The sequence below is a fragment of the Equus przewalskii genome, chromosome 25 (genome assembly GCF_037783145.1).
Source record: "Equus przewalskii isolate Varuska chromosome 25, EquPr2, whole genome shotgun sequence".
Lineage (NCBI taxonomy): Eukaryota > Metazoa > Chordata > Mammalia > Perissodactyla > Equidae > Equus > Equus przewalskii.
In genome coordinates this window covers 5,839,946-5,858,039 of record NC_091855.1, presented here as the reverse complement: position 1 = coordinate 5,858,039, position 18,094 = coordinate 5,839,946, and the positions used below count along the sequence as shown (strand labels likewise).

Below are 18,094 nucleotides of genomic sequence, written 5' to 3'. Positions count from 1 at the left end.
ACCTTTAGGACAATATCAAAAAGTCCAGGATTGGAATTCTACAAAACAATTACTAAAACAAATAAATGAATTTAGCAAGGTGCAGGGCTCAAGATTAATATACAATATCAATTGTATTCTTATACTTCCAGCAAACAATTAGAAAATGAAATTTTCAAAATTGCTATTTAAAGTATCACCAAAAATCATAAAATACATAGGGGTAAATCTAACAAAAGATGACAAAGACCTCTACACTAAAAACTACAAACATTGCTGAAGAAAATTAAAGAAGACCTAAATAAATGGAAAGATACCATACTCATGGATTGAAAGACATTATTTTTAAGATGGCAATCAATATCTCTACAATGAACAATATTCCATGTGATACGAATAAAATTTCCAGCAGGATTTTTTTTTTAGAAATTTACAACATGATTCTAAAATTTATATGATAATGCAAAGGATCTAGAATAATCAAAGGAATTAAGAATAAGAAGGAGAACAAGAAAAGCAAAATTGGAGGACTATCTGATTTCAATGCTTACTATAAAGCTAAAAAATCAAGATAGTTTGATATTGGTGAAAAGACAGGCATATAGATAAATGAAACAGAATAGAATCCAGAAACAGATACATATGTCAATTGACTTTATTTACAAAGGTGCCAATTCAGAAGGGAAAGTCATTTCAATAAATAGTGCTAGACAAACTAAATATCTGTTTGGAAACATTCAACATCTAGACTTATTTCACATCATACCCAAAAATTAACTCAAACTAGATTATTGACCTATATATAAACCCGAACCCATAAACTTCTAGAAGAAAGCATAGGAGAGAATCTTTGCAACCTTGGAGTAGGCAAAGGTTTCCTAGATGGGACACCAAAATCACAAATCATAAACAAAAAATAGAAAATCGAACTTGATCAAAATCAAAATCTTTTCTTCTTCATAAGGCATCATTAAGAAGGTGAAAAGGCAAGCCACAGACTGGGAGAAAATATTCACAACATATAAAAAGGACTTTTATATGGAACTTATAAAAAAAACTCTTACAACTCAATAATAAGCCCAAAAACTCGATTTTTTAAATGGACAAACTATTTGAATAGATACTTCCTCAAAGAACATATACACCTGTCCAATAAGCACAGAAAAGGTGCTCAACATCATTAGTCCTCAGGAAAATTCAAATGAAAGCCACAATGAGATACCATTACATATATATTAGATTGGCTAAAATTTTAAAGCCTGAGCTTGCCAAATGACAGAGAGGATATGGAGCAACCGAAACTCTCATACTTTGCTGGTAGGAATGTAAAATGGTACAACCAGTTTGAAATATATTTTTGCAATTTCTAAAAAAGTTAAATATATGCCTACCACAAAACCAAGGCATTCCACTCCTAAGTATTTGTCCAAGAGAAACAAAGACATTTACCCACACAAAGACCTGTGCACAAATGTTCCTCACAGCTTTATTTGTAATAGCCCCAAGCTGGAATCAACCCAAAAATCCGTTAACAAGTAAATGGTATAAATTGTTATATACCTATACAAAGGAATACAATTTGGCAATAAAAAAGAAGGAACTAGGAAGACAGGAAACAACACGGACGAATCTAAAAATCATTATGCGGAATGAAAATTTGGTCAAAAAGGAGTACACATTAATTTCATTTATATAGAATTCTAGAAAACAGAGTAATCTATAGTGACAGAAAGCAGATCAGTGGCTGCCTGTGGAAAGTGGTAGAGGGAGAGATGGATTACAAAGGGAAACAAGGAAACTTTTGAGAATGATTGAAATATTTGTTATATTGATTGTGGTGGTTACAGAGGTGTATACACATATCAAGACTGATCAAATCATACAGTTCAAACGTGCATTTTACTGTACTTCAATTGCGTCTCAATAAAATTGTACCAAAATTAAGAGGGGGAAAGGAGAATCCAATTTATTGGCAAAGGCAACAGGTAGCTCTCTGCGTTTTTGTTTCCGGCCACATGGTGAACTAGATAATCTAGTCATCTCATTGCAAAAACATTTAGAAATGATGGATAAGGGGGACGGCCCCGTGGCCAACTGGTTAAGTTCACGTGCTCCGCTGCAGGCAGCCCAGTGTTTCGTCAGCTCGAATCCTGGGCGTGGACATGGCACCACTCATCAAGCCACGCTGAGGCAGCGTCCCACATGCCACAACTAGAAGGACCCACAACTAAGAATATACAACTATGTACCGGGGGGGTTGGGGAGAAAAAGGAAAAAACTAAAATCTTAAAAAAAAAAAAAAGAAATGATGGATAAGCTAATAACAAACATCCTCGTAAGTGTGTGTTGATTTCACTAGAAAGAAAGGCACCCAAGTTTGGTCTCCCCTTGGAGAGCAGGGGAGAAGCTGCTGGTCCCTTTACAAGTGGTTTGGTTTGACAGGCACTCAGGAGCTGGCCCTCACAGGGCAGAATTTGGAACCGACACTTCCCCATACCTGAGAGCACTGAAGGGCTACACCCTCAGTGAAAGTTGGTCCAGGAAAAAACACACTTCCTGGCCCAGGATGAAAATAAGGAAGCTCTTCTGCCTCTGAGAACACGTAACCACAGCCTATCCTCACGTGGGTTCAGGATTTGAACTTATACCACCTCTGTAGTCAGGTAACCCCAAAGGACAGAAATTAACTTAAAAGGTGGTCCAGGCTGGAAACATCCTTGACGTGCCTGGCAGAAAAAACACAAAGCTTCTTGGTATGGCAAAATCCTTCATCAAGCCTCACAGGATTCCCCCAATTAACACCCCACTGAGAGTAAGCTCATAATACAAAATAAAAAAAATACAAAATAGAAAACTAGAAAGGCAATATGTGTGTAAATGTCTAGCACTCAGGGAACACTTCTGTTGCTAAATAGAATCTTTCTAAGCAGGGCAAACGAGCAGCCCATAAGATCTGGTGCCTTTTTCCTTAGTGAGGAAATCCTTGGAACCCCATTAAAAAGAATTGGGAATTATATCCACTATACAGGTCCATGAAATGAAGGAATCAAGTTACAAGTTAATACATATAGATTGAGACTTCATTCTGAAGGAAAAATGTAAAGGTTTCATATTTGTATGTGTATATAACAGAGTATGGAAATATATACACTAAATTTATTGAAGAGTAGGATTTGAGGAGAATTGAGAGTTTAAACACCTGTGTATTTTTCAGATCTATTTTTTCTTTAATGACAATGAGCATTTATAATTTATTCAAATAAAGGAAAATATTTTAAAGAGCTCTTTTGTTTGTAACAACAATAGCAGCTATTTTGTCATTGAAAATAAAGAACGAAAGCCAATTTTCCAAGTGCAGTACAACTGCTAGCTACAGGGAAGTCAAGCAACAGACAGAATAGGACAAACCCAAGGTTCTGTGAAAATCCTGTTTTTCACGCTTCTCTTCATTTGGCATTCTGTCACCTAAGACGCAATTGTTCAGAAGCTGGCTTTCAAAATGCTTCCCCTTCTGAGAATCATGTTCATTGAGAACAACTTGGAAATGATTCAAGAAATAACTGCAGGTCACAGTTGCCTTACATGATAAACTTTATAGCCTGTCCCCAAAGAGATCGGATCACAGCATTAGAAAGGATGGTGAGATCACCGCTCGCTTGTGCTTGGCTTAGATTTAATCAGGCAATCAAAGTTCTAGTCAGAGCAGAATGACTGGTCACATATAAAAACCTATGAATACCAAAAGACTAGCAACTCTACATTTTGAAGAATTGAGTTCTCTGAGATGTCTTGCTGAAAAAAAAAAGTGTCTTGTTGAAAAAAAAGATGTCTGACCTTTATAAGCCACGGAGAAATAATTTGCCATGTTCCAAAGTTAAAAGCCTTCTTAGAGATGAGGTATATAAAGTATAGGAAAAGAGAAAATTTCCAAGACACAACAAAAAAAGGATAGTTGAAGGATTTTTGTTGCGTTGAAATTTAGCATTTGAAAAATTTGTTGTACATTTCAAAAATTTGAGTACATTTCATAATGAATATATGAATTATGAGACTGAGGTGATTCTACAGTTTCCTTTTAACAAAATGTATCCTCCCAATGGTCAAATTTGGGACATGCTGAGCATTAAAAGAACAATAACTGTACGGGATTTAAGATATCAAACAAATAAAAATCCATGAGTCCATAGTGATAAAAAAGAGAAAAGGAAAAGAAGGAAGGAAACTTCTTGTTTGTAGAACGTCAGCTAATAAAAGTAGAAGGAAAGATATTTAGAATACTACCATTTTGCATCCCCAAGGCATAAGCGATGGAGGCAAGGGCCAGCACGGCAAGCTAAAGCCAGTAAGTGGAAGGTTGTGAGAACAGGATAGACACACAGCACCAAAAAATCACTCAAAATACTAACCATTTGCAAAGAGAAAAAAGAAAACCTTTATAATGGAGAAACCTCTGCTCACCAACTCAACCAAGGGATCACTCAAATTCAGTAACAGCAGTGCAATCTGATGCTATGCTTCTGATGGGAAACAATAAAAGGACACAAGATCACTAGGGAAATCTTGTCAAGAACACTCAACCTGAATCCAATCAGGCCTTACACAGTTTACAGGAAATAAAGGGACCAGAAGCTGTTCAAAGACAACATAAGGAAACAACCAAATCCAGAACGTGGGCCCTTCTACAACACAACTGTCCTGACTTTAAAAACCCAATGTCATTAAGAAAAATGTGGGGAGACGAGTCTAGACTAAAAACACTAGAGATCTACAACCAAATGCAATGCATAACACGGACTGAATCCTGGGTGAGGGGAGGGTGGAAGGAGCTATTAAAAAATTCTCGGGGGCCAGCTCCGTGGCCAAGTGGTTAAGTTTGCACGCTCCGCCTTGGCGGCCCAGGGTTCGGATCCTAGGCTCGGACACAGCACCGCTAGTCAGGCCATGGTGAGGCAGTGCCCCACATCCCACAACTAGAAGGACCTGCAACTAAGATATACAACTATGTACAGGGGGAGTTTGAGGAGATAAAGCAGAAAGAAAAAAAAAGATTAGCAACACTTCTTAGCTCAGGTGCCAATCTTTAAAAAAAAAAAAATTCTTGAAAGAAATTGGAAAATTTGAATAGAGATTAAATATTTGATGATACTAAGAACTACTGACAACTTTCCTTAGATGTCATTACGACATTGTGGTTATATGGGAAAATCTCCTTGTTCTTAGGAAGTACATGCTTAAGTTTTTAGAAGTGAAATATGAAATTTACTTCAAAATAGTACAGCAGTGTGGCTGGGAAAGGCAGGATTGCCAAAATCTGTCTTTGACCTACAAAACCAGCAATATGGTTTAATCTAATAAATACACAGAAAGTTAAAATAAGCACGGCAAAATGTCAGCAATTGTGGAATCTAGGCGGCTACACAGATGTTTATTGTACTAGCCTTTCAACTTTTCCAGGTTGGAAGTTTTTTATACTAAAAAGTTGGGGGAGCAGTGTTCTTCTCAGAAATATTTTCCTTAGAAGACTTCTATCAAATTTACCTTAAATTTGAGCCAGCCCTGATGGCCTACTGGTTAAAAGTTCTGTGCGCTCCACTGCAGTGGCCCAGGTTCAGTTCCCAGGCACACAACCACACCACCTATCTCTCAGTAGCCATGCTGTGGTGGTGTCCCACATAGCAGAACTAGAAGGACCTACAACCAGAACATACAACTATGTACTGGGGCTTTGCGGAGGAAAAAAAAAAAAAGAGGAAGATTGGCAACAGATACTACCACAGAGCAAATCTTTCCCAGCAAAAAAAAAAAATTTACCTTAAATGTTCACATAGTACCTTAAGTATTCTAAAGAAGCGGTTTGCATTTCCTCATTTGCTTACTCACCATCCATTCAAAGAATACTCCTAAAACCTGCCTTAATTATTGCAAGTAATATTCTAAAGGTAGAATAGGCCTAATATAAAACCCACAATAATCAGCACAAGATTTATAGGTGTAAACATCTGGTTTTATACCCAAATAACAAACTTAACAGCAGTAAAACAAATCGTTTATTACAGTATATAATGTGTTATATTAAATTTACACAATGATATATAAAAACACATACTGTTATATCATACAGCAATTTAACACCAACAGGAGTATCAAAACAAATACTACTCATGCACAAAACATGCATATATTGGTATAAAAAAAGCAATTTTACACAATACTGTTACCAAAAAAGTTTGTTTTTTTTTTTAAAAAAAGCCCTTCCAGACAGCATCAGTGGTCCAATCTGGACTGGATTGCACTCGTGTGTTTGGGTCACTGCTAAGGTGGCACAGTGCTCAGTGAGCAATTCTGGGCTTGTAGTCACGCCCAAGCTTTATTAGGAGTGAACTTCTCTGTACCTACGGACCAAAATTTTATCACAAAGGCAAGTCCTCCAAGGGAGAAATAGTTGGATCTGCTGCAAATTAGGGAGAAGGAGAAAGGCATCAAAATGCTGGATAAATGGCCCCAGAAGGGGTTACTGCAACCAGGGCCTAGGCACCAAGTGTGGCAAAAGTTTAGCGAATCCTTTAAGATAGCACCAGCTCCCTATCCAGGTCGCCAGCTCTCTGGATTCAGGGTCTGGTCTTCAAGTTCTGAGTCCAGTAAACCAAACAGTTCTGAGAAGAAAATAGAATGGGGATACATTTGAGAGATGCAGACTGTATAAAAAATTTACAGCAAACAATGACTGTCCCTCGTACCTACTTTGCACAATTGTACGTGATGCCCCTCAACTGGATAACCCTCACGGAGACACTGCCCTAAAGAACCTAGAAGCAAATGCATGTCCTGCAATTCTATCCACCTGACCTCCAGATCCAAAGGTCTCACCCCAACCAGACTTGAACATCAAAACCTGCGCCTTCACAGATGCTCAGAACATTTAAAAATCATCTGATACCACAAAATTCATTCACTATTACCACCATTAAAAACTCAATATTTACTTCTAACCAGTAAAACATTCTTTACCTTCCATTAAAGGCACTAGTGTCCACACATGATGAAATGAGACATAATTTATCTTGGTTTTATCTTAACAAAAGGAAAGCATTCTGTGCAATTACGACACAAAAACTAGGACGCCACCTTTTCTTCGGTAACTAGAAAATACCCACTTTCACACCAACGACGTGATTCAAACGGTCGTCATCAGTTTCAAGGAGCCAGACCGAAATCGGAGGATCTTCCTCTTGAGGGTATGCGAGGCCTTGATTTTGACGAAGGCTTTGGCGGGGTTGCCGTGCAGGTCCGGGGCGCGGACGGCCTGCAGAGGGAGGGTCTGCACAAACTGGGACCACATGAAGCCCCCGCTTTCTTCCGAGTCGCTGGTGCTGGTGCTCTCGCCCACGAAGTCGCCCTCGCTCACGCTGGACTCGCTGTCGCCGAAGCAGTTGGTGGTGTAGTTGCTGCGCTCGTCCTCGCTGGTGTCCAGCACGGTGGAGTGGAACAGGGACTCGCACTCGGCCGAGTACTCGGAGTCGCTGGCCGCGCACGCGTAGGCGCTGGCGAAGGGCGGCGGCGCCGCGTAGGGACCCGCGTGCCCGCGGCGGCCGCGCCGCGCCCTGCGCAGGGCCTCCTCGTAGGACACCTCGGCCGCCGAGCGCCAGCGCCGCGACTCGGGCCGCTTGTGCCGGGGCCTGGCCAGCGCCTCGCGGCCGTGCCCGTGCGCCCTGCTCCCGGGCCCGCGGGGGCCGGCGCCCAGCGGCCGGCTGGGGAGCGCCGCCTCGGCCTGGCCGCCGCCGCCCCTGCGGCCCTTGGCCGGCGCCCTCCGCAGCCTCTTGCCCGGCTCCGCGTCGTCGGGGAGCCGCCCCTTCCTGCCGGCCGCGTGGCTCCGCTCCCTCGGCCCGGGCAGCGCGCCCTCGGGCCCGTGCGGGGCCTGCGGCCTGGGCTTCGGGGCCGAGCCCCGCGGGACGGCGGCGCGGCTGGCCCGGGATGGCCTCCCGCCCGGCTGCGGCCCCGGGACGCACGGCGCCTTCCCCGGCGGCCCCTCCTCGAGGCTCTGCGAAGACGAGCCCTCGCTCTTGAACTCCAGGGCCGGCCGCTCGGGCCCCGGGAAGGCCGAGGACGGCAGCGCCCCGGGGGCCACGGGGGCGGGGGGCGCTGGCGGGCCGGTTTTCTGCGAGGCCTTCTTGAGGGGCTGCACCACTCTGTTCTCCTGCAGAGGGGCGGGGGCCCGCCCAGGGCTCTCCTTTGGAGGGGCAGCTGGGATCTGACTGCTGTCTTTAGGGGGCTCCCCTGTCACCGCGGTGGGACAGCGAGTGTGCTCCTGGGAGGCTGGCTTGGCACTTTTGGGCAGATGCTTGCTCTGAAGGTCAGCGGCGGCGCCTGGCAAGCCGCCCTCGGGCGCGGGCAGCCTCTTGCTTTCCAGTTGGTCTGCCTTTGCTTCCTTCGCCCACTGCTTCAGCGGGGAGAACGGCCCACCGTCCAAAGCCAGGATTCCACCAGGGGGCACAGGCGCCTGTTTAGAATTCTTAAGGTTCCCGCTATGGCCCTGCGAGACGCCCCCAGGCACTCTGATGCAGAAGCTCCCGTTCCTCAGAAGCCCCTTGCTGGGGTCAGCGTTCACACTGGTTCTCGGTTTGTTGGTCCTTACAGGGTGTGTTTTTTTCTGGACCAGGCTCAGAATGTAGCCGTCCATTTTCTTACTGGATGAGGGGTGGGGAGCAGCCCACAAGCTGCTTGGCGATGGTAAGGAAGTGCCTGTCTTGATGGTGTCCACCTGAGGTCCGACACAAACGTCACTGGCATGGTTACCAAGCCTCTCCTCTTCCCGCAGAGGGTTGCCGGTCAAGCAAAGGAGAAACATTGGGCTCTGCACGGCCACGGCATGGAGTGGACTGGGATAGCGGTACACATCATTCCCGTTTTTAGACACCAGATCACACTGGTACTTGGGATTCACATCTGCAATGACATCAAGGGAATTAAATTGTGGTGTGTAGGGGGAAGGGCAAACTGCCGCCGAGGCCGGGTCTTCACAGTGGGCTTCTTTACCTTCCAACCATCCTATGAGATCTGAAAAACAGTTAAAGGTACACTCTGAAGAAAGGAATTGGTCAGCAGCAGCTTGACTGTGGCCAGTTTTTATGAGGACAAATTCACGGGGGGAGAGAGAATGTCAAAGAACTAAAAAATACCCCACTAGCTCGTCCACTGTTTTCCATACAGTTCCTACTACTGGATAAGGGGAAAACTATTCAACAAAGAAATTTTTAACAAGCTCTAACGTAGCCTCTGAAGGAAAAGATATTCAGCCTTTAAAAAAGCCTTCAACTATTGAATAATATGGGGAAAACACTTTGAAGTTTAGTGAAAATCATAATACCAGAGCATGATTATAATTTTATTAAACTGTGTATATGCAAAGAAAAGTCTGAAATGAAGCCTACCAAGACGCTAATAGTAGCATCCCAGTGCAGTAGGAAAGCAAGAAATGTTTACTTTCTTATTTTCTGTTTTCTAAATTTTCAATAAATATGTACTGCATTTATAACTGGGAAAATAAATGTTTTTTGAGTCATTCTTTCTCTAGGTTACTCTCCCTTCTGTGTTTTATTCCTGGTTTCCCTTTAAAATACAGATAAATTATACTTTCTGTGGGCTTTCTCCTCATTTTGTATTTTTTGAGACCTAATTTTTAATGATATATGTTCAAGTATAACTGTCAATTGAAAGGCCAGGGAAATTGATCAAATTTCATTAGAGATTAGTCAAATTTAAATAATAATCACCTTACATTCTCAATAGGGACACTAAAGAATAAAATAGTATTTTTTTCTAAATCAGAAGGAATTCTTGATAAGGTTTTAAAAGACTGAGCAGTAGTATTATTGAGTAAATTTCCCAAACTTCAAAATGTAGATGCCAAAATACAACAAAATCAAGTTTTCTTGCTTAATTAAATGATTTTAATCTCTTATCTTGGTGAATATTATAAATGTCAAATCTCTTTAATGACCTTTAGTTAGCGAAAAATCAAAGTTTTTGTCACTAATTTGTCCTCCACTGAAATACTGAAGACCTACTATGTGCCAGATTTTATGTTAATTGTTTCATTTAAGGGAAAGCTCCATGAACTTCAATGATAATTAGCAGTCTCAGGGAAAATACAGTCTAGACCCAAAAATGATCTGATTCATTTGTAAAGAAAAGACTATTATAAAATCGACGTGTCCCCACTCCGCGCCCCCCCACCCCACCCCCCGCCCCATCCCGATAAACAGCTTGTTGTAGAAAGGGAAACCTCCCTACTAACATCCTTGCCCACCCCTCCTCCACTACCCTAGCCCTATCTTTGCCTTGCTTAAAGCCACATTACCTGCACTCCACCATTCATCCCTTTTCCATACTTAAAGGAATAAAACAGATATCTCAGCCCGCAAGGCCTAGCCCAACTGTGTCACTTATGTGAAGATGTGGCATTTGGGAGAGCAGAGGTCTGTCTTCAAGGAAAACCTATACCAAAAAGGCTTTAATGGGTTTATAAAGTCTCCCCCTGAAACCAGATCTGCAGAGTGAGGGGAGTAATTACCAATGAACTTGAGGCCCAGACACTGTAGATAACACAGATCTGCACTTCCCCAAACGACAGTTGCTGACAAGACACACTGTACCAACACAAAGACACCAGGCAGTCAGCAGTCTCAGGTGCTTGGTGTTATACTTGCATTGCCTAGATCTCAGAAACTCAGCCTCAGACCCAAGCAGAGAACACAGACAAACCAAGGGTGCGCGACTTATGCCAGCGCCTACAGCTCCTCTAACCTCTGTATTTTCTCCACTCTTCTGAGGAGTCACAATAAAGCAGAACTAAGGAAGGAGTCCTGAGTTTCAGCAACAACTCTGCCATTCAGCAGAAGAGGAGCCTCTGACAAATGGCAAATGCGACCAAATTCCTCTTCCATTCGATGAGAAGGTTGAACACCACAATTTCTGAATCCCCTTAGTGTGATGGAAAAACAGGGACCTGGCAGTTAGGCCTGAGCCTGAATCCTGCGTCTGCCACTCACTAGCTACACAGCCTTAAACAACCTTCTCAAATGTCACTAGGCCTCATTTTTGTGATACTTAAAATGGAGCTAACCACACCTGCACCCTGCAGAAGTGTTAGGAGGAGTCAAAGGAGATAAATGTACACAAAGCATACAGTACAATGTGTGCCACGTAGTGGAAATGCAGAAACTCTTCCGGTACCAACAATAGCATGATTCCCTCTGGAGGTTGCAAGGATGGCCCAAAATGGGGAACAATGGCACATGGCCTCAGGGGAGCTCATCCCACACACCTGCTAAAAGAAAAGAGAGCTGCTATCATGCAAGGCCTTCCAGAGAAACAGAAGCGCCATTGCTCCCTGAAGTGCCAAACAGCTCTCGGCCAGGCTGACAAATATATTTAACTTTAATGTAAGCTTTAGCTTTAAATGATCAAAGGGAGGAAAAAAAAACAGATCCAAAGTGGTTTCCAAAGAAAATGCAAACAAGTTAAACTAACAGCAAAGGCTCAGAAGCAAATCTCAAGACCTGTGATATTGGCACAGGATTTCCCAAGATAAGCTGTCTTGCTACCATCAGAATATAAAGCCAAGTGGCATCCAAAGAGGACTGGAATAGTGATCATCTTGGCTCTAAATGCAACTGTGGCACTAAATGCAGCAAGTGGATGAAATTCTCTGAGCCTTTGTTTTTCCATCAGTAAAAGGGGTTGAAGCTAGATAACCTTTAAGGGCCTTTGACCCTTCCAATTAAAAATGTCCATCAATTCTAAAAAGACTTACCAGCAGATTTGGGGCAACCATCTGAGATAGTCAGGGTTGCCTCCAAGGGGCTGCAGAAGCAGGTGCTAGAATGACAAGTGGATAAACACTCACTGAAGACCGAGTTAGAGGAATTGGACAGGGATCCTGAAGCTCCATCACTCAGCTCATAAAACCCTACAAATAAAACACCATTTGGAATTAAGTTCATGTCAAGCAGTAATATACATTCAAGCTTAAAAGGAAAAGGGGCAATTATCTAGGAAAGGTAGGAAAGAGGTACATTTGGGGGGCATTTGGTGGTTCACTGGATTTAGTGTGCTGATTTCACAGTTTTATTTCAAACAATCTTTAGGAAAAGTCAAAGAGCCCATAACCATGGGTACATTTCAAAGTTACTCTCCAAGTGACCTTCCTCCTTGGCCCCACCTTTAAAGATGTGCAAGGAAAGAGACTTAGATCTGTCAAAGCCCCAACTTTACCATCAATGTTTCAGAAAGAAAAACTTGATGAGGAAAACAAATCTATTTAAGGAACCAAATGGTTTAAAAGAAAAAAAAGAAAACTTTTGAAGTGGCCTCAGGAAGTTGAAGTGTGACTAATTTTCTAGCCCAGTTCTGACCTTCTCGAGTTTCAAAGGAGGACTGCTCTTCCAGAAATTTGAATGGAAGCTTTTATTTTCAAACTCAGGGGACTCAAGTCAGATCAATCTCATTATTAAAAATCCTGTCGTGTGGTTTTATTTCCCTCTCATGCAACTGAATGGTAGACTGCTTTCTGCATTCCCTCTGCCCTGGAACAAACTCCACTGCCGTTGGCAGGTCTGGGAATGCTGAGCACAGCGGGCTGAGGGAGCGCAATAGTCGGTGCTGTGCTCACACCCTCACCTGAGCTGGGCCGGCTGTCCGTCTCCAGGTGCTCTTCAGATGTCTTTTCTACATCCAGTCTCAGGTCACTTATCTGCTTGTCAAGTTCTTGCAACTGATTCAACAAACCAGCATCTCTTCTCCTCAAACAATTCTGATCGGGAAGAAACGGAGAAAGGAAAAACCAATACATTTTGGTGACAAAGAACAAAAGTCTGCTCTAAGTATTTAAATGACTTGCTCTTGCATTAAATGACTTGCTCTGATGAGCTCACTATCTTCCAAAACCAAAATTCTACTGGATGACCAGTAAAATAAAGAAAAACTTCAAGAATATGTCCTATGTTTAATTCCACTTTCTCACATTTTGTGGTGATATAAAGTTTCTTCATAAAAACAAGGCTTGCTTTTAGTTTCAACTAATATATACAAACTTACTTTTTATAGGTAGGATAAGAAAAAAACACACTGAAATGTTTTTTAAATCCTCTGTGTACAGCCAATTTTTTACAAAACAGTACTTCCCAGTCGACTCTTTAATTTGAAGTCACGGTGTAACAGATTTCCTACAATACACTATAATCTTACTGAGGTGAGATTTTCTGGCCAAACATCCTGCAGCGTTTTGTTTTCTATTAGCTGCTTTGTGGGGTTTAATCAGTCTTAGGGCCTTTGAAAGTGAGAAACGAATACTAATAGCCAGTGCCAAGTATAATGGGAGCTGGCAGAATCCAAAACCCACAAGGGAAGGTCCATCAAGGTTTGAATTCAACTCTGGTTTCCAAAGGTGACAGATCTGTGGTGCTGACTCACAGCGCCACCTAGTGCTTCCTACTGCTGGAACAGCAGAAAGAACCCAAAAGGCATCTGGTTCAAATCACCAACGCCAAGCCTACAAATGAAAATAGTACCACAAACACTGACTGGACTGGAATTCTCCTGACGTGCTGCCTTGCTCCCCTCCAGGGGATGACAGGAATGTGCCACTCACAGTCTTGTGATTCATGAAGACAAAAACGTGCTATTGTACAGGACAAGGCATAAAATGCCAATGACCAAACATAACAGCACGAATTGGTTCAAAGCAATGTCACATACGAATCTGGTCTGCTATCAAAGAAACACCATTAAATGCCAAAACAGAGCTACTGCGCAAACCACGATGTACATATACCCTTACAAAACAGATGCATATGAACATCTACGCCTCCTGTCTGTCTCTTGACTTAAAAAGCTTGGCAACATAAAACATATGCTTATTTACTAGAATGAGTTTCTTCAGGAAAAATGAACCAAGTAAGTAAAAGCACTTTGATGCCTCAAAAAAAGCGCAATTCTGAAGAGATAATACAAGAAAACACTTGACAAATAACCACACAGCATCACTGTGCTCCTTACTGGAGGAGGGACATTATCCAGCATGTGTCCACTTTCAGATAGTATCACATGGTCAGGTAAGGATTTTTTTTTTTTTTTTTCTGTTTTCAAAACTGCATTTTTGAGGTCACTGAAACAAAGCTGCCGCCATTATCCTGAGGCGGGGTCAAAAGCTGCTCATCAATACCTTAAGCACCAAAGTTCTTTTTCTTCCCTATTAGTGAAGACGGCGTGGAGTGACTGAGACGCCGACACAAATCCAGGCAGATAAAGGCTCCCCGAGAGCAGGTTCTCAGTCCTCCCACCTCCACCAGCAGGACCTACAAAGTACGCGAGGAAGGGGCACTTTCTCCGGCCAAAGCTCCCTCCCCCGCCCCGGGGCTGCCCCGTACAAAGGGCTTCTGCCGGGAGGGAGCAGCGCGCGGCGGGGGCGGCCCGCGGGAGGGCGGAGAGGGGGCTCCCTCCGCGCGCCCGGGATCCCCAAATTCAGCACCGGATAGTTAACCACGCCACGAGCCCCCGCCTCGGCTTTTGTCCCCTCTCAGCGGGACGACATTAAGCTAAGAAGACCTCCAAGTGAAATGCTATTTTAAAGGAGGGTTTGCAAACCTTAGGGGCGAGGACACGCATCCGTCTAGCCCGAGAGACGGAAGGTTACAAGCGGGCGACCCCGAGAGCCCCGACGGCAGAGCAGGCAGAGCGGCCACCCTCGCCCTGCCGCCTGCCAGGGTCGCCAGTCCCTCCCCCGACACAAAGCGGGCACACGCCAGACACGCGCGGGCACACGCAGGGAGGGGGCCGCGAGAACGTCCCCAGCCCGGGCGCCCTCGAGCCCAGCCCAGGCCACCTGCCCGACCGTCCGCCCTCGGCAGGGCCGCCGCCTCCGGGCACGACCTACCAACTGCTTCCGCAGCAGCAAGATGTTCTCCTCCAAGAACTTCTCCTCCAGGCGGCCGCGCCCCGCCGCCTCCCCCGGCGGCTCCCCCGCGCGGGGCGCAGCCCCGGCGCCGCGCAGGGCGCCCCGCACCAGCAGCTCCTGGCGCTGCCGCAGGTACTCCAGCTCGGCCAGCCCGGCCAGCGTGGCCTCCTGCCGCTCGCGGGTGCGCTGCCGCTCCGTGTCCGCCTCGCCCTTCTCCCGCCAGCGCCCCTCGGGCTCCGCCGCGCGCTGCTCGCCCCGGGCCGGTGCCTGCGGCTCCAGCTCCCTAGCCGGCCCGGCCGGGCTCGGCTTCATGGCTCCCACGCCCGCCGCGAGCCCCGTCCCCGCCGCCGGGCCGCCGGGCGGAGGAGCGGGGCGCTAGGGCCGCGGCCGCGGGCTCATGCCGCCCTGCGGCGGGCGCCCGGCCAGAGGCGCTGGGCACGGGCGCGCGGCCGCCGGCTGCAGCCGTCCGCGGTACCCGCGCCGCCCCGGCCGCGGCCCCGCCGCTGATAACGCCTGCCCGGCGCGACGTCACGCGCGGCAGCCCGCGGCCCGGCTGGCGCCCGCCTCCCCGCGCCGGCCCCTCGGCCCTCGGCCCGCCGCCCGCGGCCGCTCGTCTGTCAGGGCGCCGCTCGCGCCGGCCCGGCTCCGCCCCCGCCCCGCCCCGCCCCGCCCCGCCCCGCGGGCCGTGGCGCCCCCGCTCGCCTGCCTGCGCCCGGTTGGTGCCTCATTCCTTATTGGCTCTTTGCCGGCGCACCAAGCTAGGGGCGCGCGCCGCGGGCCCCGCATCCTGTTGCAGGCGGCCTCGCAGCCAGGGCCGGCGGGGGGCCGCCGCAGTTGGGCTCCCCCGAGAACTTTCTGAAACTCGAGCGGGCTGCAGCCCACAGCTTAACCCTTTCCCCGCCCGTCGGCTGCGCGCTCCCGCTCAGGCCGCCGGGGGACCGCGCGTGCATGCAAAGACCGTTTCTGTGCGTTTGGGTTTTTTGACTCCACTTTGTAAAGACAAGCAATACAAAGCTCAGTGTAATGTTGTCCTAAAACTGCTTAACTCTTAGTTTTCTTGCCGTTGTTTTAATTTTTTTACAGAGGGCATTTAAAAGGAGGCAGGAGGATGTCGCTGTATAGCAAGGGGTTGCATCAATTCTTTTACAAGCTCGGGGTTTAACGTTTGCACGCGCGCCTGCGCGCTTTGCTTTTTGTTTCAGTTTTTTACTGTTATTTGCTATCTTGTGCAAGCACAAGAGCTCTGACTCTGAAACCAGACTGCCTGAATTTGAATCCAGCCACGATTAGCTGTGCGGGCAAGTCACTTCGCTCTCTGTGCCTCCGTTTCCCCAACGGTAAAATGGAGCTACCAACTGAACTAGCCTGTTGTAAGAATTATAATAATATGCAGCATATAATATATATTTGTGGGGCGGAGGGAGGGGATGCTTTTACAAGGTGGCAGGCACATAGATAATAAGGGTTATATGAGTTCTAGCTTTTACTTCCTCCAGAGGGACTTAGAAACTTTCCCCTGAAATAGCATTTGTGGTATGGTCATCTCTGCTTGGGGCACTGGTCACAGGAAATGTCAGTGGTATGGGGGTCTGGAAATGCCACTAACTGTCTTGTCTATGGAAAAGGACAGTGCCATATCTGTTTTAAAAAGCAGTACATCCAAAAGCCTCAGAAATTGAATCCAGCAAGAAGCAAGTCACAACTTGCCGACCTTCAGGCAGTGTTGTGTGAAGGAATGCATCCTGCATCATTCGTTCAGACTCTTACACCTTTGGCCAGCTGCTTATCCCTGCTAAGAATACCTGATTCCTATCAAATGCTATGGGTGTGGTTCTTCAGCAGGGTGTGTACACACGCATCGTGTATGTGGGTGCTTACATGTGTCTCTTCTCTCCAATTACGTTATAAAAGTTCCTTGAAGGCAGGGGCTGTTTTAATACCTCCTAGTATTACTGTACTTAGGACACTGGCTTGCAAGCATTCAACTGACAGTCGCTAGAGAGAGACAAAAAAATGTAGGTGGTTGTAAATTGTTTTTTTATTAACATACTTTCTAACTAACTTAAGGGTACCCATTTAATCTCTGCAACAAATAGAATCAGGTCGATATTTACCAAAAAAAAAACAAAAAACAAAAACAAGAGTTCCCTGGCCACCCTCCATTGACCTCCCATTGCTGCCCCTCACAGACACAAAAGGACTATAACCCCAACCATGATTCATAATTAACAAGGCTGTGTATTAGATCTAAAAATGGAATTATGTTCAGGTGTTCATCAGCATACAAAATCAATTCTATTCAGGTTACCTATTTTTTATGCCTACTTTATGTCAAACACTGTACTTGATAATACAAAAACTAATTTTCAGCCCTAATTTTAGTAAGGCACTAAAGAAGAATGCCAGCTCCTGCATGCCAAAGGCCACTCACCCATGTCCTCATCATCTCATTCTGTTCATTTCTAGGCAAGCGTCTTGCTTTCTAGCTCTGAATTAGATTCCTGCTGGCTGGGTGGAGTCTATTATGGTGGCCTGGGTTATGTCACACATCGACAACTATATTTATATAGTTGAGGGGGAAAAAAAGCTAAAACATGTTTTTACACACTACTCATAAATCTTGTTAAAGCAGACAGACAAGTGGCTCTCACTCCAAACCCCCTCACCTTCCCACCCCCCTCCCTGCCAAATGCCACTCCAAGCTGGCTCATTATTCCAAACCAAACCATTTGTCATAACAGCTTGTACATCTCCATGAAAAAGTGTTCCCAGCAAGTTTAAATATTAAAACTATTATATTCAAATGGTTCCGCCAATAAAATGGTCACAGATAGGAAAAAAGGTTATGCTTTCCAAAGTATCCATTACACATTAATAAATAATGCTATTCATTCACATGCCAATTAAAACAAACTCTGGCTGTCAAATGAAGTTAGAAGCAAGCAGCTCAATGCAGTCATTGTTTTTCCAGGAAAACTCCCAATGTTGTCAGATTAGGTGTGACTGGTTGGGTTGCCCCTATTCTCTTCTTAACCCAACAGCCAAATTTTCTCCTCTCCAGCCTAGTCCTCTGGCTTTCCCTTCCTCTGATTCTTTGTTTTGGTTGCAGGTGTTCCGGAGGCAGTCGAAGGTAATCCCCCTCTGCTCCCTTCTGTTGCCACA

General features: G+C 45.4%; 1 protein-coding gene across 2 annotated transcripts; it reads right to left on the bottom strand.

Moving 5' to 3' along the window:
* Positions 1-6,008: 6,008 nt before the first annotated feature.
* On the bottom strand, positions 6,009-15,536 carry DACT1 (dishevelled binding antagonist of beta catenin 1). Of its 2 annotated transcripts, none has more exons than XM_070594585.1 (4): positions 14,912-15,536; positions 12,658-12,790; positions 11,792-11,947; positions 6,009-9,033 (listed from the first exon to the last, which is right to left on the bottom strand). In XM_070594585.1, exons 1-4 carry the CDS (start codon positions 15,242-15,244, stop codon positions 7,154-7,156), a joined length of 2,502 nt encoding a protein of 833 aa, XP_070450686.1. In that variant the 5' UTR covers positions 15,245-15,536; the 3' UTR covers positions 6,009-7,153. The 2 variants fall into 2 exon arrangements, with proteins under 2 accessions (XP_070450686.1, XP_070450687.1); XM_070594586.1 differs by having other exon boundaries at positions 6,009-8,922; positions 14,912-15,532.
* Between the last annotated feature and the right edge of the window lie 2,558 nt (positions 15,537-18,094).

Bases quoted from the DNA above. Each gene is read 5' to 3' on its own strand.
- DACT1 (XM_070594585.1), bottom strand. From the start codon at position 15,244: ATGAAGCCGAGCCCGGCCGGGCCGGCTAGGGAGCTGGAGCCGCAGGCA. The intron at 12,791-14,911 runs GTAGGTCGTGCC...CTTCCCGATCAG, and splicing joins TGCTGCTGCGGAAGCAGTTG to AATTGTTTGAGGAGAAGAGA. The intron at 11,948-12,657 runs GTGAGGGTGTGA...TTTTATTTGTAG, and splicing joins GGACAGCCGGCCCAGCTCAG to GGTTTTATGAGCTGAGTGAT.